The sequence below is a fragment of the Rhinopithecus roxellana genome, chromosome 12, assembly GCF_007565055.1.
Source record: "Rhinopithecus roxellana isolate Shanxi Qingling chromosome 12, ASM756505v1, whole genome shotgun sequence".
NCBI classification, from domain to species: domain Eukaryota; kingdom Metazoa; phylum Chordata; class Mammalia; order Primates; family Cercopithecidae; genus Rhinopithecus; species Rhinopithecus roxellana.
The window spans coordinates 5,888,247-5,915,743 of record NC_044560.1 but is presented as its reverse complement, the minus strand read 5'-3'; the positions used below and the strand labels follow the sequence as shown (position 1 = coordinate 5,915,743).

The window sequence follows — 27,497 nt, the reverse complement described above, 5'->3', positions numbered from 1 at the left end:
TATGGATGAGTGGATATTTGGATGGGTGGATGGGTGGATATGTGGATGGATGGATATATGGATGAGTGGATATTCAGATGGGTAGATATTTGGATGAGTGGATGGATGATTATGTGAATGGGTGGATGGGTGGATATGTGGATGGATGGACATATGGAGAAGTAGATATTTGGATGGGAGGATATTTGGATGAGTGGATGGATGGTTATGTGGATGGGTGGATGGGTGGATATGTGGATGGATGGATATATGGATGAGTGGATATTTGGATGGGTGGATATTTGGATAAGTGGATGGATGGTTATGTGGATGGATGAATGGGTGGCTATGTGGATGGATGGATATATGGATGAGTGGATATTTGGATGGGAGGATATTTGGATGAGTGGATGGATGGTTATGTGGATGGGTGGATATGTGGATGGGTAGATGAATGAATGGATGAGAGAATAAATGGATGAATGGACAAGTGAATGAATATGAGGCATTCTGATCCAAAAGACCTGTGTGCTCTGACTCTACCCTGGGATGCAATGTACAGAATGTATGGTCCAGTTAGACCAGGCTCTCTGTACCTCAGCATGATTGACATGTGGGTCTTGCTAGCTCCTTGCCGTTGGTGCGGTCCTGTGTGCCATGGGAGGTTTACAGCATCCCTGAGTTGTGACAACCAAAGCTATCTCCAGACATTGCCAGACGTCTTCCTGGGGGTGGGGGTGGGGTGGCAAAATTGCCCCTGGTTGAGAAGCTTTGAATTACACCTTCATTTTCAAAAAAAAAGATTCTTACAAACCTCCCCCTGCCCAAGTCCTCAGGAGGGTAACTCAATCCCCTGTGGACCTCTCAGCCACCAGAGAGCAATGCCTGAAACCGCAGGCTTTGCCGCTGTCGTTTATTATTTTATCACATATTTACATTCCAGTAGGCAGCCTGTCCCCCTGTCCACCAAGGTCCTTTGGTCCTCACTGGTCGGCCTGCTGCAGACCCCCAGGTGCAGGCGCGTGTCCAGAGTCGAGGCTCTGCGAAGTCAGACATTCAGCAGGAGAGGCCGGTGCTCCTCGTCTGCAGCGTCGCTGGGAGGAATTTCATAAATGACAAACAGGGAGGAGTACAGGCAGCCCAGGAAGGACACGAGGCTGGAGAAGTACATCACCCCGTTGGCGCTGCCCACGGCCGAGGTCAGGGGCCCCAGGACCAGGGAGACCAGAATCTGGGCCAGGAAGTACTGGCAGCTCAGCAGAGAGATGTCCACGCCCATGCCCCGCCGGGTGCCGTCCGCACTGGACCCTGCAAACTGACCCAGAGGAAGAAACGTGTCAGCGAGACCCGTCGCAGCACGAGGTGACCGAGCTCCATGTGTCCTGTGAGCCCAGGAGGCCTGAGCGGCCCACGCACAGCGGCCTCACATTTTCCAGTGCCGACGTGCACAGGGAGTTCAGCCAAGAGTTTAACAATATTTGTGTTTGGAGAGATGACGACGATGAAAAGAATCCGTGACTAATGGGGCAGACGAGGCGGCCGGAGACACTTTCCCCGCTCAGCACTTGAGCTCTTCCCCGTCCTCTCACCCAGAGAAAACCAATCTGCACAGCCAGGCGGCCACTCCACTCCCACCATCCCATCCTTCACCTTCGTCCAAGATGGGACCTGCTCAACACCGCTCCCCACAAAGTCCTCTGCACATGACGCCCTTTGGTCCTCTGTCTGAGGCTCTGAGGTCCTCGTGGCCTCCAGCTTGGACACGTCACTCACTCTCCCTTCCCTGCATGCCACGCTGGGAGACAGTGGCTGAGAGTGTGGTCTGTGCAGAGCGACAGTGGGGAGCCGTGGCATGGATTTCTGTCACTCAGCTCCCCCAGCACCAGCCGGCCTGCAAGGTGCTGGGTGAGTGGGCATTGCTGTGACTTGGGAGCCTGGGCCTCCCCTGCGGCTTCCCCGTGCCAGTTCTACCCCCATCAGAAGGGCTGTGCTCAGGGCCAGCCCAGCTGAACGTGTCAGACTCCAAACTCCTTAAAACAAATCAGGCCCAGGCCTAGGGGAGGCAACTGAGGCATGAGATTAAAAGGGAGAGAGAGAAACTCAGTAATCCAGGTCACATTTCTTTTCTTTCTTTCTTTCTTTCTTTCTTTCTTTTTTCTTTTTCTTTATTGAGACAGGGTCTTGCACTGTTGCCCAAGCTGGAGTGCAGTGGCACAATCTCAGCTCACTGCAGCCTCAGCCTCCTGGGCTCAGGTGATCCTCCCACCTCAGCCTCCTGAATAGCTGGGACTACAGGCACATGCCACCACGTCTGGCTAATTTTTAATTTTTTTTTTAAGAGATGGGTCTGACTATGTTGCCCAGGCTGTCCAGGTAATATTTCAATGCAGCATTTTAAAATTTCAAAGTCACTGCAAAAGAAAATTATGGTGGGAACATTATGTGACCATAAAAAGGAATGAGGCCCTGACCCAGGAAACAGCATGGATGGAGCTCGAAGCCTACAGCTGCGCCATAGATGCCAGACACAAGAGGCCATGGATTGCCTGACTCCATCACAGGAGACGTCCCAAATAGGCAAGTCCATGGGGACAGGAAGTAGGTTAGTGGTTACCTAGGCCTGGTAGAGTGGGAGGGTCAGAGGGGTGACAGCTGACGAGTTCTTCCTGGGCTGACAAAACTGTTCTGAAATTGATGGTGGTGACGGTTGTACAACTCTGCGTGTGCCGAAACCACCGAACGGTGCACGTCACACGCTATTAGATGGTGCACGATATCTCAATACAGCTGTTAAAAGTCTATGCTGAGCAAAATATCAACAAAAATTTAAGGCACTTTATTTATTTGTTTGTTTGTTTGTTTGTTTATTTGAGACGGAGTCTCACTCTGTCCCCCTGCTGGAGTGCAGTGGCGCGATCTCGGCTCACTGCAAGCTCCGCCTCCCAGGTTCTCACCATTCTCCTGCCTCAGCCTCCCGAGTAGCTGGGACTACAAGCGCCCACCACCGTGCCCGGCTAATTTTTTGTATTTTTTAGTAGAGATGGAGTTTCACCGTGTTAGCCAGGATGGTCTCGATCTCCTGACCTTGTGATCCGCCCGCCTCGGCCTCCCAAAGTGCTGGGATTACAGGCGTGAGCCACCGCGCCCAGCCTGTTTATTTATTTACGCAGCCTCTGTCACCCAGGCTGGAGTGCAGTCGCGCAATCTTGGATCACTGCAACCTCCGCCTCCTGGGTTCAAGCGATTCTCCTGCTTCAGTCTCCCAAGTAGCTGGGATTATGGGCACGGGCCACCATGCCCGGCTAATTTTTGTATTTTTAGTAGACACGGTTTCGTCATCTTGGCCAGACTGATCTTGAACTCCTGACCTCAAGTGATCCACCCGCCTCGGCCTCCCCAAGTGCTGGGATTACAGGCATGAGCTACTGCACTCGGCCTTTTAAGGCACTTTTAAATGCCATTTTTCTTTTTGCCTCAGATTCCAATATGGGGTGGCTCAGCACTGTTATTGATCCTCTCTTTTTTTTTTTTTGAAAGTATTGCCATCTTTATTATGGCATGCAGTAGTATTTTACACATTAGGTCATTTTATAGTAAAAACATTTATGTACAACTGTAGAGAAACTGCTGCACAGATAGCTCCAACTTGAATTAGAAACTATTTTCTCTGTAGAAAATAGTAAAAATTATAACATTTACCAACCTAGCCCAACGAGTTCATTTAAACAAAATAGTAGCTAAATATATTATACGTTTATAAATACAGGTTGAATTCTGGGATCCAGGAGAAACTTGAGTTTCATTGATTGAAACAGCCATGTTTTAAGTTATGTGAAGTGAAATTTCATTTTTTTTTTTTTTTTTTTGAGACAGAGTCTTGCTCTGTTGGCCAGGCTGGAGTGCAGTGGCACAATCTTGGCTCACTGCGATCTCCACCTCCAGGGTTCACGCCATTCTCTAGCTTCAGCCTCCTGAGTAGCTGGAACTACAGGAGCCCGCCACAACACCTGGCTAATTTTTTGTATTTTTAGTAGAGATGGGGTTTCACTGTGTTAGCCAGGATGGTCTCAATCTCCTGACCTCGTGATCTGCCTCGGCCTCCTAAGTAGCTGGGACTACAGGCGTGAGCCACCGTGCCCAGCCCCCTCTTAATTTATGCCTGATTATTTTTCTGTATGCGAAATTCATAATCCATAACAAGGTTTTAGCTGTTCTTTTCTAAAGGATGGGCACCATATCCTTTTAATCTGCTTGGTAAGGTACTCAGGCCTATCCAAGTAATGAAATGGTTCAGCTGTTATTAAAGCATGCCAGAATCTAATAAATGACACAGTCACCTAAGACCCACGGCTGGATGGGAAGCCATGAGGAACAAGGGTGACGTGATAAAACTGGCAAGTGGATCAAGGAATAAGAAGCCTAGAGAATTCTGAGACCAGAGGGCAAGAAACATCTGGTCAGGATTCAAGGACAGAACTGAGGTCCACAGAGAAAAAGGATGTCGCCTCAAGGTTCAGGAGCTGAGCTGACTATCAGAGTCCCTAGGTGAACTGATCCTGTATTTAAAATTTTGGGCGGGACACGGTGGCTCACGCCTGTAATCCCAGCACTTTGGGAGGCTGAGGTGGACAGATCACGAGGTCAGGAGATTGAGACCAGCCTGACCAATATGGTGAAACCCCGTCTCTACTAAAAATATAAAAAGTTAGCTGGGCATGGTGGTGCCTGCCTGTAATCCCAGCTACTTGGGAGGCTGAGGTAGGAGGATCGCTGGAACCCGGGAGGCGGAGGTTGCAGTGAGCCGAGATTGTGCCATTGCACTCCAGCCTGGGTGACAGAGCAAGACTCCATCTCAAAAAAAAAAAAAAGAAAAAGAAAAATTGATGTTTTTGTTCTGCATGGATTTTTGGCAAAAATTCTGAATTTTAAAAATACTGTATTAACATGTTATTGATCTGGATTGCTGAGTTTTCTGAGCTTCGCTGCCTCCCCATAAGCCCCACCCTGAATGGCTGGGACAGGCGTCAACAGGAGACCCCGTGACCTGACAAAGGAGTAGGAAGGGGCAGCCTCCCATTCCGTGCATCCGGGCAAAGGACAGAGCCCAACCCAGAGGCTGGGTGAGCTGGAGGCTTCTGCTAAGGAAGCAGTGAGGGGATTACAGGCAGGGGGCACGCCCCATGCTCAGAAGGGCCGCCCTTGGTTGAATGCTCTGCCATTGCTGTCTTGACAGTTGTCATTGTGCACCAGGCTCTGCAGACTGTGCCGCTGGTCCTGGGGGACAGTTCTCAGGAGGGGCTTCTCCAAGAAGCGGACCCGAAGCAAGACAAGGGAGAGCACTTACCTTCTTACTCTGGTAGTAATCGCAGAGCAGCGAGTAGGGCAAGGTGCACAGGGTGGAGAATAAAACCCCGTAGGTTATGCAGAGCGACAGGACCACGTAGAGGTTCCTGGAGAGGGTGGCGAGCCCCGTCCCCAGGCCGAAGGCGAGATAGGCGATGAAGTAGAGGGTGCGGACGCTGAGGAACTCCTCCAGCTTCTCCAGGATCGCTGCGGGCCACAGAGAGGGTGAGCAGTGCCACACGGCCAGAGCCTCCGGGGACTCAGCTTCCAGCGCTACCTCCCTGAGGCTGACCTGAAGCTAGTAGTGGTGGGACCTGGCTTGGCAGGCCACTTGCCCCAGACCAGAAAGTACTTCCTGGGGGACCCAGGGTAGCTGAGAGACCGCCCCAGTAACTCTGGTGGGTGCCCAGGACAGGGCTGTCTGGATGGATGGCAGGACCAGGGTGTCCTGTTCACACCGGCTCAGGTCAGGTCCCCCAGGGCTTCTGCAGGTGGAGGGATCTTGGGGTTGTGACACCAAAAAGACTCAAGGACTGAGGGTCTCGAGCTAAACCTCTGTGTTCTTGTGTAATTATGGGCACGACAGCAGCCCATCCCGTCATCGGCCACCATCTTTACACCCCCAAGATGACGGGACAGCATGGATATCAGCAACAGGGCTCCCTAGAATCGACAAAATGGGGCCAGTTCCCCACGCCCCAAGGCCACACGGCTATGGGGGAACCCAACACCCAAGGTGCCGCCCCGCGGACTGGCAAGTGAGATCTGACAAATTTCTTCTTGCCGCAGCCCCTCAGTGACCCTCTACTTTGGGGCTCGAACCCATGAAGATGGGGGCAACTACAATAAAGCATTTGGCAGATTATGGCTCGAAGGCGAAGTCCAATCTGCAGACTAGTTTTGTAAATTTAAAAAAAAATTAATTTAAAAAATCAAAAAGAGATGAATATTCTGTGACGTGAAAATCACATTAAATTCGTATTTCAGTGAACACAGTGCAGTTTGATTGGCACACGGCACGCCCACTCGGTTTCCCCTGTCTGTGGCTTTCAGTGAGGGGCTGCAACAGAGACCGCTGGGCCGGCAAAGCTGGAAATACCAACTCTGCGGCCTTTTGTGGAAAAAGTGTGTGGACCTCTGGGACAAAATTTGCCCGGTGCACGCTACCAGCCAGGCCCCATGGGAATGGCACCTCGGCTTTGCCCTGGTGTGAACTCAGCACTGTGCTCCAAGGGTACCCAGACAGAGAACCTCAAAGTCATCTGGGCCCCTGGCCCCTGCCCACCCCCACGCTCCATGATCACACACCCCTGCCCCCACCTCCTCGGGGACAGGTTGCTCCCTGAATCAAAGTGGGAAGGAGCTGGGGGCTGGCAGACAGTATGCTGCCTGGGAATGGCCTCAGGGTTCCCCCCGAGCCCCCACTTCACCCTTGCTATGGCCTGCAGGTGTAGTCAGGTCCTGACAAGCACCCGTGCCCCGTAGGCCACCAGCTCTCAGAGGCCTGAGGCCCACAGGCTCCATTTCTTCAGTCTGGCTCCCCCAGGCCCAGTGCCCTGCAGCCGGGAAAGACAGTGGCACCCCCCAAATTGGGATGTAGTGTCTGTAATCATAAGGACATGAACCTGCCTTCACTTCACATGCTCCAGGGACCCAACCAAAGCCCTCACTGCCGTGCCAGCCTGGCTGGCGGCAGGTACCTGAGTAGAAGGCTGCACTGAAGGCGTAGATGCACATGCCCCAGCAGCCCATGGTCACGCCGCTGTTGTACTTCTGATACGCCTCGGACGTGTGCGGGGCCTTGGGGTCCCCCTGAAACACCACCTCGCCCATGAAGTCCGTGTAGAAGAGCAACATCCCCTCGAATGAGAGCCACCCTGGAAGAAAGAAAGGGGTTCATGACCTCGGGGGCAAAGGCCAGCACTCTGCCCTTTCTCTAACCAACACGCATCTACTGGTTATAAAAGCAAAGAGCAATTAAAACTGTGTTCGTTTCTGATATGATTTGGCTGCGTCCCCACCCAAATCTCATCTCTAACTGTAGCTCCCGTAATCCCTGTGTGTCACGGGAGGGACCTGGTGGGAGGTAACGGGATCATGACGGTGGGTCTTTCCCATGCTGTTCTCATGGTCATGAATACGTCCTATGAGACCTGATGGTTTTATAAATGGCAGTTCCCTGAACACGCCCCCTTCCTTGCCTGCCACCATGTAAGATGTGCCTTTGTGCCTTCTTCGCCTTCCGCCATGATGGTGAGGTCTCCCCAGTCTTGTGGAACTCTGAGTCCATTAAACTTCTTTTTCTTTATAAATTACCCAGCTTTGGGTATGTCTTTATTAACAGCGTGAGAACAGACTAACAGAGTTTCCTTACAATTATTTTTTCTTATTTTAAATCACCATATATTTCTATAAACATGAGGCAAGGGTAGCAGTGGAGGTGCTCCAGCTACGTGGGCGATACAGGGGAGGGGGTCCATTTAATTGGGAGAAATCCACCGGGAAGCACAGACATGGATGTGCTGGCAGATGTGCTTAGCACTCCGTTCCTTGAACCATGGGAATTCCATCTTTGGTAGAGGAAGGTGGTATTTACAGGCCCTCTCGAACCATAATGAATTATCATCTACAATGTTCTGTGCCATCGAGAATTATTAAACAGACTCGTTTTGATGGCAGCAGAATATTTCACAGTGTGGGTGCACCCTGATATATTTAACCCTTCCCCAACTGTTTGACATCTCTATCCCCGATCGCAGTCTGTGGCTGTCCTAAGCCATGCTGTGATCAGTACCTTGCACATATATTCTGAATAGAGTTTTGATTACGGGCTTGCATGGAATACTGAGTAAGGTCACAGGGGGAAAAGGTAGGACCATTTTCAAGATTCTCACCCATTACGAAATTGCCTTCTAGAAGGTCATGTTGATTTACGTCCCACAATATATGAGAGCCTAGATTATCTCAAATTCTTTTTTCTTTTCTTTTCTATCTTTTTTTTTTTTTTTTTTTTTTTTTTGAGGTGGAGTCTTGCTCTGTCACCAGGCTGGCTGGAGTACAGTGGCGCCATCTCGGCTCACTGCAATCTCCACCTTCTGGGTTCAAGCAATTCTCCTGTCTCAGCCTCCCAAGTAGCTGGAACTATAGACACTCGCCACCACGCCTGGCTAATTTTTGTATTTTTAGTAGAGACGGGGTTTCACCATGGTGGCCAGGATGGTCTCAATTGTCTCACCTCGTGATCCACCAGCCTTGGCCTCCCAAAGTGCTGGGATAACAGGCGTGAGCCACCGTGCCCGGCCTCAAATTCTGAATCATGTTCAAACGTTCAACCACTCAACAGCGAAAAGAGAGTAAATGGAATGAAATGCAAGTTGGTGCTTTTCAATGGTCATTCAAAGGTGAGCCGTGTGAATTTACGAACGGCGATAGACACAGGCAGGCAGGTGTGGGGTCTGTGCTTGAAGACAGAGCAAGACAAAGTTGGAAGGTGGGAAGGTGGGAAGGTGTGGGTCCATCATTTCACTAGAGAGTTGTCCAAAGGGCTTCAGGTAATAAGAATTTTGGCTCTGTGGAGACTCAGGTGTCGGATCCAGAGTGAGCTATGTGGCTCTCAATGGTGACACCTGGTTTAGTTTGGGGCTGTCCAGGGCAGGCATCCCGGAGAAAAGCCCTCCAGGGCAGCCATGGCACCCCAGGCCTGCCCTTGGTGCTGCTGTAGGGGGCTGGTGAACATAGAAAAGTTCTGGGAAGGGAGGCTCAGGGGCATCCTGGGAGGCCAGTGGGGTGAGAGCCCTGAGCAGGACTGGGACTATGGGGAGGCTTGGCCGGGAGCTCACCCAGGAAGTGGTTGACGCAGAGGGTGCGCAGCGCCTTGGGCATGTTGCAGATGGTGGAGCAGAGGCGCCCCACGGACAGAGGCTGCTCCGCGCGCTCGCTGGAGCCCGTCAGCTCACTCTCGTACTTCACGCCGTTGAGCAGGATGTTGGCGACCTGGGAAGAGCCCACAAACCCCTCATCAGAGCCCCGCACCCCCATCAGGCAGCACAGACCCTGCTCTGCTCAGGGGAATGCGTTCTCGGAAACACCGCACGGGTCTGTCTTCTTATCAGACGCCATGAGCCCCGCATGGACCCCAACCTCAGAGGAACGGCTTCAGGGCATCGCTTCCGAGGCCCCGGGCCAGCTAAGACTAGAATTTCATCTCGGGTATGCCTACAGTTTGGCCACAGGACATGATCTGTGCCACAGGGAGTGAGATAAGACTTTGCAAAATGCAAAATACATTTGAAATACAAACACGTGGGTCAGTTCAGATCCAAACACTTAGGAAGTCCTTTCTTTTTCTTTTTCTTTTCTTTTCTTTTTTTTTTTTTTTTTTTTTTTTTTAGACGGAGTCTTGCTCTGTCTCCCAGGCTGGAGTGCAGTGGCCGGATCTCAGCTCACTGCAAGCTCCGCCTCCTGGGTTTACGCCATTCTCCTGCCTCAGCCTCCCCAGTAGCTGGGACTACAGGCGCCCGCCACCACGCCTGGTTAGTTTTTTGTATTTTTTAGTAGAGACGGCGTTTCACTGTGTTAGCCAGGATGGTCTCGATCTCCTGACCTCATGATCCGCCCATCTCGGCCTCCCAAAGTGCTGGGATTACAGGCTTGAGCCACCGCGCCCGGCCAGTCCTTTCTTTTTCATAAGAGAAGGCTGGGAAAGACTTATTTCAAGGTGGCCACCAGGAACATGTGTTCAAAATTCTCTCTGGACAGGTGGAACCTCCACCACACAGAAGACAGGGTGGCCCTGCCCACACGAGTGCCTCAGCCCTTGACAGGGGCTCACACAACACACAACAAGCCCCGTGGTCAACAGGATGGAAACTGGTGCGAGGGGCTTCGATTTCTTTCCGGGGCCCAAGAACAACATTCCATGGACGTCTTCACTAGGTTTGCAAACTCCTCCTGGAATGAGAAGGTTTCATTCCAAGTAGCCCTGCTTGGGTTTAGGGTACAGACTCCAGTCAGGGGAACTTGTCATTTTGTTGTTGTTGTTGTTTTAGAGACAGAGTCTTGCTCTGTCGCCCGGGCTGGAGTGCAGTGGTGCGGTCATGGCTTACTGCAGCCTCAGCCTCCTGGGCTCAAGTGATCCTCCTACCTTAGCCTACCGAGTAGCTGGGACTACAGGCGTGCACCACCACGCCTGGCTAATTTTAAAAAAACTGTTAGGGAGATGAGGTCTCGCTATGTCGCCCAGGCTGGTCTCAAACTCCTGGTCTCAAGTGATCCTCCCTCCCACCTTGGGGAACTGGTCGTTTTTGAATTTAGATGTTTGAGAGCAAAGACGCGCTGCTGCCTCACTCCACTGGGGTGTCTGTGGTGCGGTCGGCCTTGGACACTCCCGGTGGGAAAGGAAGCGGAGAGGCCGCAGTGACGGCTCCCAGGACACCCACATCAGCAGAGCGCATCCCCCACGCCTGCGGAGGAACAGCGCTGCAGTTACGCCTCTGTCTCCGTTGAGCCTGGATGTGTTTATATTTAGCTCATGATTTTTACTTTCCTCAAGGCACTGATGCATAAATTACACTCTATGGAGAAAGGAAACGGAAAAAGGGGATGAAGATGAGATTTTTTTTTTTTTTTTTTTTTTTTTTTTGAGATGGAGTCTCGCTCTGTCGCCCAGGCTGGAGTGCAGCCGCGTGATCTCGGCTCACTGCAAGCTCCGCCTCCCGGGTTCACACCATTCTCCTGCCTTAGCCTCCCCAGCAGCTGGGACTACAGGCGCCCGCCACCACGCCGGGCCAAGTTTTTATTTTTGTATTTTTAGTAGAAACAGGGTTTCACCATGTTATCCAGGATGGTCTCCATCTCCTGACCTCATGATCCACCTGCCTCAGCCTCCCAAAGTGCTGGGATTACAGGCATGAGCCACCATGTCTGGCCAGAGATTTTCAGTCACACCTGAAGAACTGAATCTAAAGCCAGTTTGAACTTTTTGAAACAGTCTGGGATGATCCAGTGTTGCCAAAGGCAAGATTAATTACACGGTCATCATCCATGACGAGGCTGGCGGCGCCCTCGACCTGAGCAATTAGAAAACCTCTTTGCCGCCGGGCGCTGTGGAGTGGCTCAAGCCTGTAATCCCAGCACTTTGGGAGGCCGAGACTGGCGGATCACGAGGTCAGGAGATCGAGACCATCCTGGCTAACACTGTGAAACCCCGTCTCTACTAAAAAATACAAAAAACTAGCCGGGCGAGGTGGCGGGCGCCTGTAGTCCCAGCTACTCGGTAGCTGAGGCAGGAGAATGGCGTGAACCCGGGAGGCGGAGCTTGCAGTGAGCTGAGATCCGGCCACTGCACTCCAGCCTGGGCGACAGAGCGAGACTCCGTCTCAAAAAAGAAAAAAAAAAGAAAACCTCTTTCCTTTCCTTCATAAGGATGGGCTTTCCTGGCTCTCCAGTGATTCCCAGTTCCTCAAACCCTTTCTAGACAGGAGCTCTCTGTGTCCTTAGTGCCACCAGGAGCCTCAGTAGATGTCCCTGTGAGGCCTGCACATGCCTAGGCAGCGACCTTCCTCATGCTGAGACTGTACGCACCCCGGCCACACACACCAGAGAAAAGCAAACGAAAGGCACCAGCCTGCTCACTCCAAGGAGAAAATGGGGCCGGGTGTGGTGGCTCACACCTGGGATCCCAGCTCTTTGAGAAGCTGAGGTGGGAGGACCGCTGGAGCCTAGGAGTTCAAGACCAGCTTGGGCCACATAGTGAGACCCCATCTCTACAAAAAATAAAAAAATTAGCTGGGTGTGGTGGCACACACCTGTAGTCCCAGCTACTCAGGAGGCTGAGATGGGAGGATCACTCAGGCCTGGGAGATTGAGGCTGCAGTGAGCCGTGATTGCACCACCGCCTTCCAGCCCGGGCAACAGAGTGAGACCCTGTCTCAAAACAAAACCAAACAAGGCCAGGCTCGGTGGCTCACACCTGTAATTCCAGCACTTTGGGAGGCCAAGGCAGGTGGATCGCTTGAGCCTAGGAGCTCAAGACCAACCTGGGCAACACGGTAAGAGCCCATCTCTCTATATTTTTAAAAAGTAAGTAAAAACCAAAACAAGACAAAATAATCAAAAAAGAAAAAAGAAAGGAGAGGAGAGGAGAAGGGAGAGGAAAGGAAAGGGGAAAGGGAAGGGAAGGGGAGGGGAGGAGAATAGAGAGGAGATAGATGAAGGATATGAGTTTTCGTTCTTGCTCTGCTCTTTTCTTTCTTCTCTTTGTCTTCCGTTTTCCTTGGTCCGTTTCCTTGCTTCTTTTCTGTCTCTTCGCTGCTTCTCGTCGCCTTCTGCCTTTGTTTCGCTCGGCTCTGTCGCCCTCCCTTAACTTAAGAGCTGCCCTTAGCCCCATTGAACAGTGCAAGCCCCATTTCCAGTTAACCTCTGACTAAATCAGGGAAGTCATCTAGGCAGAGACAGGACATGTGAACCCCTGAGGGGGAAATGAACTGAGGACCGGGTCCCATTTAAACCCAGTGGGACAGGGCCAGGCAGAGCAGGGTCTACTTCATTTAGGAGACACGGCCCACGTGCCTCTGTGGCCAAGGGAGGCGTCTCCTGGGCCAGGTCTCCCGGCTGCTCCGCTTTTCCAGCTGCCTCCCTCGAAGAACCAGGCAAATGACACTCGGCTTTGTAGGACCCGGAACACCACATTCCTCCTGAAATGCACTCTCCTCCTGCAACGCCCGCTGGGGTGGGCAGGCCAGTAACTCTTATGTCTACTTTAAATAAGAGAATAACCTTTCTTTTCTTTTTTTTTTTTTTTTTGAGACGGAGTCTCGCTCTGTCGCCCAGGCTGGAGTGCGGTGGCGCGATCTCCACTCACTGCAAGCTCCGCCTCCCGGGTTCACGCCATTCTCCTGCCTCAGCCTCCCGTGTAGCTGGGACTACAGCCGCCTGCCACCGAGCCCGGCTAATTTTTGTATTTTTAGTAGAGACAGGGTTTCACCATGTTAGCCAGGATGGTCTCAATCTCCTGACCTCGTGATCCGCCCGTCTCGGCCTCCCAAAGTGCTGGGATTACAGGCTTGAGCCACCACGCCCAGCCTAACCTTTCTTTTTTTTTTTTTTTTTGAGACAGAGTCTCACTGTGGCGCCATCTCGGCTCACTGCAAGCTCCGCCTCCCGGGTTTACGCCATTCTCCTGCCTCAGCCTCCTGAGTAGCTGGGACTACAGGCGCCTGCCATCTCGCCCGGCTAGTTTTTTGTATTTTTTAGTAGAGACTGGGTTTCACCGTGTAGACCAGGATGGTCTCGATCTCCTGACCTTGTGATCCACCCGTCTCGGCCTCCCAAAGTGCTGGGATTACAGGCTTGAGCCACTGTGCCCGGCCGAGAATAACCTTTCTTTACTTAAAGACCATGGATTCTGGCTGAGTGTGGTGGCTCACGCCTGTAATCCCAGCACTTTGGGAGGCCAAGGTGGGAGGATCACTTGAGGCCGGGAGTTCAAGACCAGCCTGGCCAACATGGTAAAACCCCGTCTCTACTAAAAATACAAAATTCGCTGGGCGTGGTGGTGGGCGCCTGTAGTCCCAGCTACTCGGGAGGCTGAAGCAGGAGAATCCATTGAACCCGGGAGGTGGAGGTTGCAGTGAGCTGAGATCATGCCTCTGCACTCCAGCCTTGGCGACAGAGCAAGACTCTGTCTCCAGAAAAAAAAAAAAAAATCAGCCCATGAAACCCCACAGATCAGTTGGTGGTCTTGCAGCTCATCTGACATATAGAAAATACAACTTAAACAGCTTTCTGGAAGGTTCTTGGCCTTCGCGGAAGATGGCACTGCCCCGGAGATTCCCATTTGTACAGCCTGCAGGAGTGAACCGATGTCAGGCACCAGGAGGGATGATCCCAGATACATCTGCAGGTTCACTGTCAGTGAAGACTTGGATGTATTGGCATGGGATTCCCACTGCCAAAATGGGCTGGAGCCCGGATGTCTAGGGAAAAATACCAGGAACAAGTGGGGTGCACACCATGCCTGTAAGAAACTGACTAGCAGGACAAGCCCGGCCTGAATTACGTTTGGGCAAACATAAGTGTTTAAAAGAGCTGTGTCGCTCCCAGCCAGGATTTTAAACCACCTGATACCTAACAAATGCTCTGAACTCACTCACTCATAGGTGGACTCAGGCCCAGAACTTGTTCACTAACATGCAGGGGAAGACGTCATGTTTCTGAGGCTTGTCTTTTTTTTTTTCCTGAGACAGGTTCTTGCTCTGTCACCCAGGCTGGAGTGCGGTGGTGCAGTCATGGCTCCCTACAGCTTCAAACCCCTGGGCTCAAGCCATCCTTTCTTTAGCCTCCAGAGTAGTTGGGACCACACATGTGTGCCCCACGCCCAGCTACTTTTTGTATTTTTAGTAGAGATGGGGTTTCACCATGTTGCCCAGGCTGATCTCAAACTCCTGAGTTCAAGTGATCCTCCTGCCTTAGCCTCCTAAATTGCTGGGACTACAGACGTGAGCCACCGCGCCTGGCCTCTAAGGCTTTTCTCTTTAGGCCAAAGCACTTGACAATACCTCCATGACAGCCAGGAATTTCTTCCTGGATGGACTCTCCCTGTTCGTCATGTAACTGACCAGGGGGACCCCCGATGCTGCCCTCTGAGCCCCAGCTCCCCCGACATCTGCTGTTACCTGCTGACTGAAGGTCACATTCCTTCTCCTGCTAGTTTCGGGACCCCCTCCTCCGGCCGTGTCCGGGATGGCCAAGGTTTGGGGTCTCTTCAGAATCCCTGACGATCTCGGCTTAGAGGTGTCCAAGGAGCCCACCCTCAGAATGTCCCCGTCACAGCCGGAGGTCAGGGCACCCTCTCTGCCCTCCAGAAGTCCACGGTCCTGGCGGTAGAAGCCATCGGGGGCCCGGGGGAAACTGACGCTGATGGGCGGCCTGGAGACGCTGCCGGGGATGGCCAGGTAGCTGTCATGGCCGCCCGTGAAGCAGTCAATGAGGACGCTGTCTATGTTGGCTGTGCCGAAGGATGAGGCGAACTCGCTGATGCCCGTCAGGGAGCTGTCCCTGCTGATGAAGCTGCCGTACTTGGGTGTCAGGGGGCTGGGTGGGGAGATGGGGCTGGAGAAGTTGGTGGCCACGTGCGACGGGAGGGTGTCACCGGAGCCTTCCTCTGGCAGGACGGGTGGGGATGGGGGCAGTGGGAGGCTGGGGCTCTTCATGGCTGCCCGCTTCTCACCCGGTGGCCGCAGCGGCCTCTCAGGGATGCTGACCAGGGTCAGGACGGTGGTGACGCTCAGGGTGACCGCGGTGAAGAGATAAATGACACGGAGCTGCCCCCCCAGGGCCCTCCCAAAGCCAGTTTTATCCCAGTGGATTCCGCCGACCACGTATCCGAAGCCTCCTCCAAGACCTGGGAAAAGAGACAGGGTTTGAGTTCCCCTCTGTGGGAGGAGAAGCCCCAAGCGTGGTGGCTCCGTTTCTTAGAAGGACACGAAGGTAGCCAAGGCCATTCCAGGGACGTGGGCACAGTACTCGTCCCACCTAAACCCCAACAAAATGGGACAGGATTCCCAGGGCGGGCCCCTTGAGGAGGTCTCCCTCCTGTCCTGCACGGCCACCTGCAGGGCCCTTCCTGGCGCGACCCCCAGCAGCAGCACAGTGACCACCTGCCCACATCCCCTTCCACTTCCTGCCTGTTCCACTTTCTCTGTAACCTTTCAGGCCCCTGGAGCAAATGCTGACACCGGACGCATCCTCCCTCCAAGGCCCCTCCAGCTCAGGGCCGACCCCATCGCTCACACACAGCCGACCACACGTGTGCATGTGGGTGTTTGACCCCGTGCATGAAACACCATGAGGAGAGTCACCCCTTCTGGTGACCACGGACGGGTCCTGCCTCCCCACACCCTGGCGGGCAGCTCTCTGATCTCTGAGCCATCAGCCCACAGCAGAAAAGTAAGGATTGGATCACTGCTGTTCCTGCTGTTCTCCCTCCAAGCCTCGGGGCACCGGCCAGCCCAGCCCTGGCCACGGAGCAGGGCAAGAAACTGTGAGCGATGCTGTGGGGGCCCAACAGCAGTGGGCAGATTTACCTCCAAACACAGCGGCTTCTCCCAGCTCGGCTCTGTGCTTCAATGGCAAAAGCCAGGGAAGCCACAGGGCTCCACCCCTGCCAGCTGCGCGTCCACCACACCCACCCCACCAGGGATCCGGTGTTGTATTTTGTTTTATTGTGAGTTCAGCCACATTTTGAGTCCGTCTAGTGTTGAGAGGAGAGGAGGGTTCTCTCGGTTTACCGCTGCTGGTGAGGAGGAACCTGCCTACTACCAGCATGGGATTTTTGGTTTGGGGAAGACTTGGCCACATGAGGGGTTTACCTTTCAAATAAGAACTTCTATGGACAGGCCTGGGCTTCAGACACTCCCAGCTCAGCCTTCCACACATACCCAAGGGTGGCATGACTGTGGATCTCATTATTTCGAGGTTTCACTGTAGATCTTCCTTCCTTTGTCCCAGATGGGCCTTTTCATTTCACTTGCACGCCCATTTAAAAGCCCCAGTCCTGTCCCTTCTCTGCCTCTGTTCTGCTAGAACTGGGAGTCTTTCTGCCTCCCCACTGCCCCTGGGCGTTTTATTATTCTTGACTTCCCACGATCGTGATTCTAATTACCTTCCCTCCTCCCCTCCTGAAAGACATCATTGCTGTTCATGACCCTTATCCAAGGTCAGATTTCAGATAAACTTTATCTTTTATCTATTTATTTTTTTGAGACAGAGTTTCACTCTTGTTGCCCAGGGTGGAGCGCAGGGATGCCATCTCGGCTCACTGCCACCTCTTCTTCCTGGGCTCAAGGGATTCTCCTGCCTCAGCCTCCCAAGTAGCTGGGATTACAGGCATGAGCCACCATGCCCAGCCCCAGTTGCTATTTTAAATGGAATTTTTTTCTTCCATTTTATTCTGCAACAAGGCAAATATTTTATATAGAAAAGCTAGAGTTACTTATTTATTTAATTTTATGTTTTTAAAGATGTGGTCTCATTATTACCCCAAGCTGGTTTCAAACTCCTGAACTCAAGCAATTCTCTCAGCTTCGCCTCCCAAGGTGTTGAGATTAGGCCACTGCACCCGACCAGTATTGATTTTTATACAGCACATTGATAACTAAGCATCATACTGAACTTCTGCACTGCTTTGCAGCTAATTCCCTTGAAGTTTCCATACGTCCAGCCCCAGAGACCAGTGGGGCTGACCTCGCTCCTTCTGTTTGTGTCTCCCTAATGGCAGTGGTTCTGTGGGATGGGCGCAGTCTTGCCTCATTCCTGACTTTGATGGTAACATTTCTCCTGTTTTGCCACTAAGCATGCCACAGGTGTGTATATATACATACATACATGCATGGTGTGTATAACACGTGTGGCCATGCACACACACTCGATCCTCATTATCTGTAGATTCTGTATTTGTGAATTCACCTCCTCACTACCATTTAGTGAGGTAAAACCAGAATCAGACCTCACGGTGCTCTCACCATCATTCAAGGATTTGCACACAACAGCACATCGCCTGCACTTCCAAGGGCGCGTGGTCCAGCTGAGGCCCCACAGGGCTGAGCTCTGCTTTCTTGTCTCCACACTCACACTGGAAACAAGAGTTGGTGTTTGTTTGTTTGTTTGTTTGTTTTTGAGATGGGGTCTCGCTCTGTCGCCAGGCTGGAGTGCAATAGCGTGATCTCGGCTCACTGCAACCTCCGCCTCCCAGGTTCAAGCGATTCTCCCGCCTCAGCCTCCCCAGTAGCTGGGATTACAGGCAAGCGCCACCGCGCCCGGCTGATTTTTTGTATTTTTAGTAGAGATGGGGTTTCTCCATGTTGGTCAGGCTGGTCTCGAACTCCCGACCTCAGGTCATCCGCCCACCTCGGCCTCCCAAAGTGCTGGGATTACAGGTGTGAGCCACCGCACCTGGCCAAAACAAGAGTTTTTTTGTGTGGTCTATTTAGTGCCACCTTTTTTACATTTTTATGTTTTCTGTTGGTGTTTCACTGTTTAAATGGCCTCCAAGCTGTCTGACGTTCCCAAGTGCAAGAAGGCCGGACGCGCCTCGTGCAGAAAATGCATGCAACAGTGATGCTTTGTTCAAGCGTGAGTTGCAGCACTGTTGGCCGTCAATTCAACATTAATCAGCCAAAGGCATAGATGAAATAAGGGGTTTTAAACAGAAACACATACAACAAGGTTATATGTTAATCCATTGATGAAAACGTTGTGACCAGAGGCTCACAGGAACCTAACCCTGTATTTTTCCTAGGAGCGAGACTCAGTGTTTGCTAATTCAGGGTTTGTGGTGACTGTAGAACATAACTACCTCAAACAATGAGAATCCATGAATAGAAACATTTGGATTTATAGACCTATAATTGTTGTTTATGTGTCAACAGCATAGGTTGTGGTTGATGGGTGTTATGTGAGATACGTATCTTCTTTTTTTTTTTTTGAGAAAGAGTCTCACTCTGTCACCCAGCTCCCAGATTCACGCCATTCTCCGGCCTTAGCCTCCCAAGAAGCTGGGACTACAGGCGCCCGCCACCACGCCCAACTAATTTTTTGTATTTTCAGTAGAGACGGGGTTTCACTGTGTTAGCCAGGATGGTCTCAATCTCCTGACCTCATGATCCGCCCGTCTCAGCCTCCCAAAGTGCTGAGATTACAGGCGTGAGCCACCGCACCCGGCCGAGATATGTATTTTCAATCACTTCAGTGTTTCTCTATATATTGGAATTCTCCCAGCTTCTTTGTTAAATCACGGAGTGAGGAAGGGCCCCCAAAGCCACACGTCTGAAGCCTGCAGCCCTGCAGACCCAGCCTTGGCCCTGCTGCGGGAGACTCACCTGCCAGGAGGGCGTGGATGTTCAGGCCTCGGTCCTGGTCCACGGGGCTGCACACGTCCATCATGTAGGCGTGGCTGGGGTTGTCTGCTGAGTCGGCACTAAAGTCCATCAGCACCACCCCGCACACGGTCAGCAGCAGGCCCCACTTGTGGTTGCCGGTCACGTCAGCCAGGGCGATGCCAATGTCCCGGCCATTCAGCAAGAGTGAGAGGCCCAGCAGTGCCCCTGGACACAGAGAAACAAAGTCACCCCAAGAAAATGCAGACCAGTTCTATCCCCCGCAGCTCACGACTTATGTCTAGAATCTTTAGGACCCAAGAATTTTAAAAACTTAAACCTCAAGCACAGCCCAGTGGAAAAGTCACCTACAAACTCACCATATATTTTGCACTTGGATGGGGGTTTTTATTTCATTAAGCAGAGAAGAAATGAGATGAACTTTATCAACTCGTTTTTAAAAATGATCAAAGGATCGATTCTCACAGTTAACTCAGGTCAGGTTACCGGGCACTCCCTGCCTCACACCAGTGCGGGTCCAGAGCTATCTGGGTAACTATTATGGTCAATGTTCTTTTAAATTTTCCTAAAATGAGGCAGTTGGGGCCTTTTTTTTTTCCTCTCCATTTTATTTCCATGCCAAAACAACAGACCTATAGCCAGGACAAGAATGAAAGGGCGTCTCCTTCCAAACCTTGAGGTACACCGGTCACTCCAAGCACCCAACAGAGGCTGCAGTAGGAATCCTGAAACAGAGCAGGCCAGCGGTCATTGCCAGGTTCCCCGCGGCACATGGGGACATCGAATCAGCCTCCACATTCCTGAAGTGGCTGCTCTCAAACACCCCCAGTGCATCAAAAGAATAAGATGATGAAACAGAGTCAATGACAAAACCCTGAACTCGGAAACCAAAGCTAACTCTTGAGATCGCTCGGCATCTCCTTAAATCCTCCACTTTGTACCCTAAGGCCCTAAACAGCCATGACTTTCCTTGGGAATCCAAGAAATTTCAGGACCTTCCAGGCCCACGTGACACCAAGTGCTATGACTTGGACCCTCTGACAAGGAGAGCCTGGCATGAGATGGTGTCAGCCCTTGGGGGCTGCTAAATCCCTGTTCTATTTTCTGGTTTTGATAAGGAACTGAAAATCTGGGATATGACCGGCAGTACCTGTGTTCCCACAGTCCCAGACTAATGAGGGGAACTTAACTCTTGATCCTCCCTTCTCCCCCAAGGACCCTCAAGCTGCTGCAATAAGGCTTCTGGAAGCTTCCAGAGGCCCTCCACCATCGGGGAGGAGCTGGGGCTCACCGAGGATGGGGCTGATGAACCACACCAGGCTGTAGAGCTGGTCAGGCAGGCCCATCTGCAGGAGCACCGGGGTCACGTACGCCGTCTCCATGGCGTAGCTGAACTCGATGCCAAAGAGGATGCAGCCGTTGAAAAGCAGCTCCCGGAAGGACCTCTGGGGGTGCAGGTCCCCGAAGTCCACCAGCTCAAGCGGGCACGGGGTGTTGGGGGGCGGGGGTGGGGAGGGACGAATGCACTTCCTCCTCTTGGGGTGTCGTTTGAAGTTGTTGGCCCGGTGACTGAGGTGTCGTGTCACGGACCCCGAGTAGCCCGTGACCTGGGACCTCCAGAAGTCCTGTGGGGCCACACTGGGGAAGAAGGCGTCTCCCGGCGGGGTGCTGCTGGCTGCGGGGATCATCGTGGCGAGGGCTGGTGGGCGTCCCTGCGAGGAAAGCCCGTGGGCGGACCACAGTTACTTTTGCCTGGGTAGTCCTCCCCCGACATTTGAGTTCACACTGCAGAATTTAGAGTCAAACACCGTCCCCCAACAGCAGAGCCCACTGCTCACAGTTGATGCTTTGGGTCTCACTTTCCCATCTGCAGCTCCTCTGCCCCAGGAGGCCAAAGCCCAGTGCCTTCGCTACTCAGAGAGAGGACCCCTATCCTGCAGGTCCCCACCTCAAACTCAAAGGGACCATCTTCCAAACAGAGGCTCGGTCAGGACTGTCCTGAGGAAGTGAGAGCCTCTCAGCTTCTCTCAGGCCTCCGAGGACACCAGGCTATTTTAGGACCTGCGGCCCATTTCCAGGGCTAATTTTGCCCTTCCCTGAAGGTCCCAGGGGACCAGAGAGGAAGAGAGACCGGGCATGGTTAGGAACCACCCCCAGGTACCCTGAGTGCTTCCTCGCGGTGCAGGGACAGCTCCTGTCTCCCCAGATAGAGTCACAGCCAGTCCCCTCCACTCCCTAACGCTTGTGTTCCCTCCTTCGCAGTAGGCCAGGGGACCCTCCCTAAAGGCAGTTGAATGGGCTTAATATGAGCCCCTTTTCTTTAGCACCCACTGACAAGTGAATTTTAGTCCAGTGGGGAGAACCGAGGCTTTGACAGTATTCAAAAATGCTTTCTTTAAAGAAATAAGCCAAACTCTGGAATCCTGTAGTCACAGACAACACGCGAATGCAGAGGGACAGAACCAGGGGGAGCTGAGAAACAGATCCCTACCCCCCCAGCTTCAACTTACTTTTTAAGCATTTTCACAATGCCCATGACCTAGGTAAGGAGTGAGCAAGTTCAAGGCCTTCCCAGATAGACACCCCTCCACTCCCATCCTCCCGTCCTCTGCCCAGCTGGGGTTTGCAACCTGCACCACTTAGGCACTGGCTCCAAAGCGTCGAACTGTTTTTCACTGATTTGAAAGTAATCTAGATTATTAATATTAACAGAATGGATCTAATATGCTAGCTTGTGTGTTTTAGCCAATGTTCACTTTTATAAGCACAAGGAGAGGAAAGCTGCTCAGATCAGCGGGGAAGAGACAGACACCAACATAACAGAGTTGGGGGGTGGTGGTCCCAGGATTCTCTCAGACACAGCCCACCCCACCTGCTCCACAAAAAAGCAACAGACTAAATTCCCTTTGAAGTCCTTCCTGAGACATAGGCCTCCAAACTGGGACAACTTTCCCAAGATTGATTTCTGATCATGGCCCTTGTCATTGACCAAGATAAATATCACAGGCTTTCTCTCAAAATTAGTTTTAAGCTTCAAAAGTAAGGGTCTTCTTTTTCTGACATTAACTTACAGCTTTCCATCACACTATCACTAGACAATGAATTATTTACGAATCACTCTGAAATTCCTCACTCCGGATTTGTATCTAAAACTCTTCCACCACCCTACCCACTCAGAGATTGTGTTTCTTCTCTTTGGAAGACACCAATGGTGAAAATGATTGGATCTAGAGATATCCCAGCAGGATAAAGAACACTGTGTTAATCCAATGACTCATCCATCCATCCATCTACCCACCCACCTATCCATGCATCCATCTACTCACCCACTCATCCATCCATCCACCCATCCATCCATCCATCCATCCATCCACCCATCCATCCATCCATCCATCCATCCATCCATCCATCCACCCATCCATCCATCCACCCATTCACCCATCCATCCATCCACCTATCCACCCATCCACCCACCCATCCATCCATCCATCCATCCATCCATCCATCCATCCATCCACCCACCCATCCATCCATCCATCCACCCACCCACTCATCCATCCATCTGCCCATCCATCCGCCCACTCATCCATCCATCCATCCATCCATCCATCCATCCATCCATCCACCCATCCATCCATCTACCCACCCACCCACTCATCCATCCATCCATCCATATATCCATCCATCCATCCATATATCCATCCATCCATCCATCCATCTATCCATCCATCCACCCATCCACCCATCCACCCATCTATCCATCCACCCACCCATCATCCATCCACCCACTCATCCATCCATCCACCCATGCATCTACCCACCCACCCATCCATCCATCCATCCACCCATCCATCTACCCACCCACCCATCCATCCACCCACCCATCCATCCACCCACTCATCCATCCATCCACTCACCTACCCACCCATCCATCCATGTATTATCAACCCACCCACCCACCCATCCATGCATGTACCTATCGACCCACCCATCCATCCATCCACCCGCCCACTCATCCATCCATTCATCCATCCATCCACCCATTCACCCACGCATCCACTCATCCACCCATCCAGTCACCCACCTATCCATGTATCCATCCACCCACCAACCCATCCATCCACCCATCCATCCATCCACCCATTCATCTACCACCCATTCTTCCACCCACTCACCCAGCCATCCATTCATCCATCTTTCCACTCAGTCATCTACCCATCCATCCTTCCACACATCCTCTCTTCTATTCATCTATTCATCTGTCTATCCAAAAACCATCCACACATCCACCTACCTATTCTTCCACCCACTCCTCTATCCATCCTTCCATTCACCCGTCTACCTATCCCCCCTTCCAAACATTTACTCATCCACCCACCTACCCAGCCTCCAATTCAGCTGAGTATTGAGTACCAAGACACTGAGGTGATAGAGATAAAAGAAAGACACAGTTCTTGTCCTCGAGTTAGGTGAAAAGGTGGAGGAAAGGGCCTTCCGGGGTGGTGGAATCATTGGGTAAAAGAGAGATATGAGTAACAGTTGGGCCCAGTGGGGGTGGGGTGAGAGATGAAGCCCTCAGAAAGGTCTTAGCTAATCATGGAGGGCCTTGAAGCCTTGCTAAGAGATGGATTTTATTCCAAGGTGACAGGGAGTGACATAGCAGAGACAGAGTCTCCTGTCACTTCTATAAATGACTTATCCTGTGGCCTTGGAAAATACCACACTTTCCTGTAGGAAGAGAACAGATGAACCTAAGAACTATGTAGACAAGTAATACTTCATTTGAAATAGAATTCATTTATAAGGAGTAAATCAAGATTAACATGTTTAAAAAGCTAATCTTATTTATGTTCCTCACTGGCCTAGCTCAAGCACTTCTGCATGGTAAAACCTGCTGGTTGGCAGGTCTTCCTTCCAAAAACCCAAGTAGCAGTTAGCATCCCCTGGAGCTTCATTCATCAAAGCACAGAAATAGAGTGCCAGTTCCAACACTGTGTAAGACCATCTCCTTCAGAGTCGGAGGTGAGACCCAGCACAGGTGAGGTGGACAGTTGGATCGGACTCTGCCCGAAGCTCACAGACCCACGTATGCCCTCAGTGGCCAACTCCCTTTCCATCCCTCTGCCGAGCCTCTTCCCACCTTCAGGCACACAGACATAACTCCTGCTCTTTCTCATCAGCATTTTAACCATAATGTGAACTTAAGTGCATCAGAAACCTTCCCTTTAAATTTGGAATGAAGAACTGTGGCCCAATGTGGAAAAATTTCAGCTTTAAACAGCATATGGCAGAAGTGTGTGTGTGTGTGTGTGTGTGTGTGTGTGTGTGTGTGTATGTGTGTGTGTGTATACAGAGAGAGACAGAGAGAGAGAGAGAGAGAGAAACAGAGAGAGAGAGAGAGTGAGAGAGAGACAGACAGTCTCCCTCTATCTAGCCCAGGCTGGAGTACAGTCATCATGGCTCAGTGCAGCCTCAACCTCCCTGGGCACAGGTGATCCTCTCACCTCAGCCTCCCAAATAGCTGGAACTACAGGTGCACACCACCACACCAGGCTAATTCTTGTATTTTTTTTTGTAGAGACGGGGTTTCGCCATGTTGCCGAGGCTGGCCCCAAACTCCTGGGCTCAAGCGATCCACCTGCCTTGGCTTCCCAAAGTGTTGGAATTACAGGCATGAGCCACCATGCCCAGCCCCTGAAGCGTCTTTTTGAAAAGAGGAGCCTCTTCGACCTTATTTAAAGTGGACTATGTAGATGGCCCACTTCTCTACCTGCAAGAGGACAACTCTACTGCCACCTCCACCACACCCCACTGCAGCCTGTCCCAGCAGAAGGGAGAGCCTCACACACTCAATGAACTTCTCTCTAGCATCTGAACCAGAATTAAACCTAGTTTAATTCTGGCTGGGAAAGTCTTTACTAAGGATTCATCTTCAAATCTGGGGATCAGCATTACCACTTTTATTAAAACTACATTTAGTAAAAGCTGTTCACAAATGTTTATTCTAAGAAGAATTTTAGAAATTCATTTTTGAGGCCAAGCATGGTGGCTCATGCCTGTAATGCCAGTACTTTGGGAGGCCAATGTGGGCAGATCACCTGAGCTCGGGAGTTCAAGACCAGCCTGGCCAACATGGAGAAACCCCGTCTCTACTAAAAATACAAAAAATTAGCCGGGCGTGGTGGTGGGTGCCTGTAATCCCAGCTACTCCGGAGGCTGAGGCAGAAGAATTGCTTGAACCCAGGAGGTGAAGGTTGTAGTAAGCCAAGATTGCACCACTGCACTCCAGTCTGGGCAACAGAGTGAGAATCTGTCTCCAAAAAAAAAAAAAAAAAAAATCATTTTTTAATGTTTCCATAAAAATGGGTGAAAGTGGAAATTAAGATCATAAAATCTGATTTTAATACACAAATGCAAACATTCGCCAGACCATCTTTACTGCACCGTATGACCATTTACTCCATCAAAAGGAAATGCACTCATTTCCCTGGACCCCCCAAAGGTTATACAGGGGGCCTACTGTGCTTCCAGAGTACAGAGGATGTTTAAAGTAACAGATCCCTCAAACTGTGTTGTGGGAAGTTTAAGCGGCAAATGAATAATAAAAGTAATCAGTGTCCATGTAGTTTGAATGCTTGCAACGCTCCTACTAAGAGCCAAAACCATTTCCTCATTTCTTTTCTTTTCTTTTCTTTTTTTTTTTTTTGAGACGGAGTCTCGCTCTGTCGCCCAGGCTGGAGTGCAGTGGCCGGATCTCAGCTCACTGCAAGCTCCGCCTCCCGGGTTCACGCCATTCTCCTGCCTCAGCCTCCCGAGTAGCTGGGACTACAGGCGCCCACCACCTCGCCCGGCTAGTTTTTTTGTATTTTTTAGTAGAGACGGGGTTTCACTGTTTTAGCCAGGATGGTCTCGATCTCCTGACTTCGTGATCCGCCCGTATCAGCCTCCCAAAGTACTGGGATTACAGGCTTGAGCCACCGCGCCCTGCCCATTTCCTCATTTCTTTCTTCTCTTTATGAAAATGGGTTCCCGCCACGGGTTTGCCTTGGGCCACCTCCCTTCCTCAGGCTTATTGACTTATTTATTTATTTGATACGGAGTCTCACTCTATCACCCAGGCTACAGAGCAGTGGTGTGATCTCGGCTCACTGCAAACTCCACCTCCTGGGTTCAAGCAATTCTCCTGCCTCAACCTCCCAAGTAGCTGGGATTACAGGCGTGCGCCACCACACTCGGCTAGTTTTGTTTTTTTTAGTAGAGATGGGGTTTCCCCATGTTGGCCAGGCTGGTCTAGAACCCCTGACCTCAGGTGATCCACCCGCCTCGGCCTTCCAAAGTGCTGGGATTACAGGCATGAGCCGCGGCGCCCAGCCCCTCATGCTTCTTTCTACCCATTCTCAAAATTCTTCAGTGAGGTCCTCCCGGGCCAGGAAGGGGCTCTGCGGACTCGGGAGGGTGCACTTAATAGGCTAGTTACTGAATCGCGGCCGTTTCCCACTTTGCATCTCCGGCAGCTTGACCCCTACTCCAGGGCCAACTTTTCCCAGAAGCCCAGACCAGGTGCAGCCTGAAAGTGGCTTTCCTCCGCCCCTGACTCTGCTTCCCTATAAGAGCTGAAAACCATGCAAGGCTGTCACTCTAGAAATAATTGGAGAAGTTGCTCATTGTCGAGGGCAGAAGGAGCTGAACGGCTTCCATCTCCGAGCGTTCCCCTTGGTGCTGACTCGCTCGGGAAAGGGGAGTCCTCGGTGCCCTCGCTAAGTAACCTGGGATGCTGAGGGGCGTTGCCAGGCCCCTGGTCAACAAGAGGGCTCAGCCCCAGGCAAGACGTGAGCCGGGAGCGGATGACACCTGCCCAGGTTACCAGGGACCAGGCCTCCGGCTCGAGGAGCGCATCAGGAGCTGGGGCCAAGGCCGGGGTTCCGTCCCCTTGCCAGCAAGGATGAGAGCCCCTGCCATCTGGCCGGCACTTTCCCCCGGACCCGAGGCTCCTGCCCTCGGAGGGGCGAGACGGAGGAGCTCCGTGGACTCTGCAATTCATGAGACTTCCACGAGGAACAAAGGTCTCCGTGCCGGCCTCGGGTCCCGATCTCGGCGCCCTGACTACCCCGGGGCCCAGGGCGCGACGCTCCGGCAGGCACCGAGCCAGAGAGCGGGCGGAGGGCGCGGAGGAGACGGTGGTACCTGTGGGTGGAGACGGCAGGCATCCCTGTCCCCGCTGGGCTGCTGCCTGCCCGGCCGCGGTCCCGGCTGCTGCAGCATCACCCGGGGCGGGGCGCT

At 52.0% G+C, this 27,497-nt stretch overlaps 1 protein-coding gene across 1 annotated transcript; it reads right to left on the bottom strand.

Annotated features, from left to right (window-relative positions):
- Positions 1 to 874: 874 nt before the first annotated feature.
- On the bottom strand, positions 875 to 27,497 carry SLC45A1 (solute carrier family 45 member 1). Its single transcript, XM_010364196.1, has 9 exons — positions 27,402 to 27,497; positions 20,509 to 20,929; positions 19,850 to 19,942; positions 19,200 to 19,424; positions 14,997 to 15,724; positions 9,162 to 9,315; positions 7,023 to 7,199; positions 5,324 to 5,529; positions 875 to 1,294 (listed from the first exon to the last, which is right to left on the bottom strand). The coding sequence occupies exons 1-9, from the start codon at positions 27,477 to 27,479 to the stop codon at positions 1,028 to 1,030; spliced, it is 2,349 nt and encodes a 782-aa protein (XP_010362498.1). The 5' UTR covers positions 27,480 to 27,497; the 3' UTR covers positions 875 to 1,027.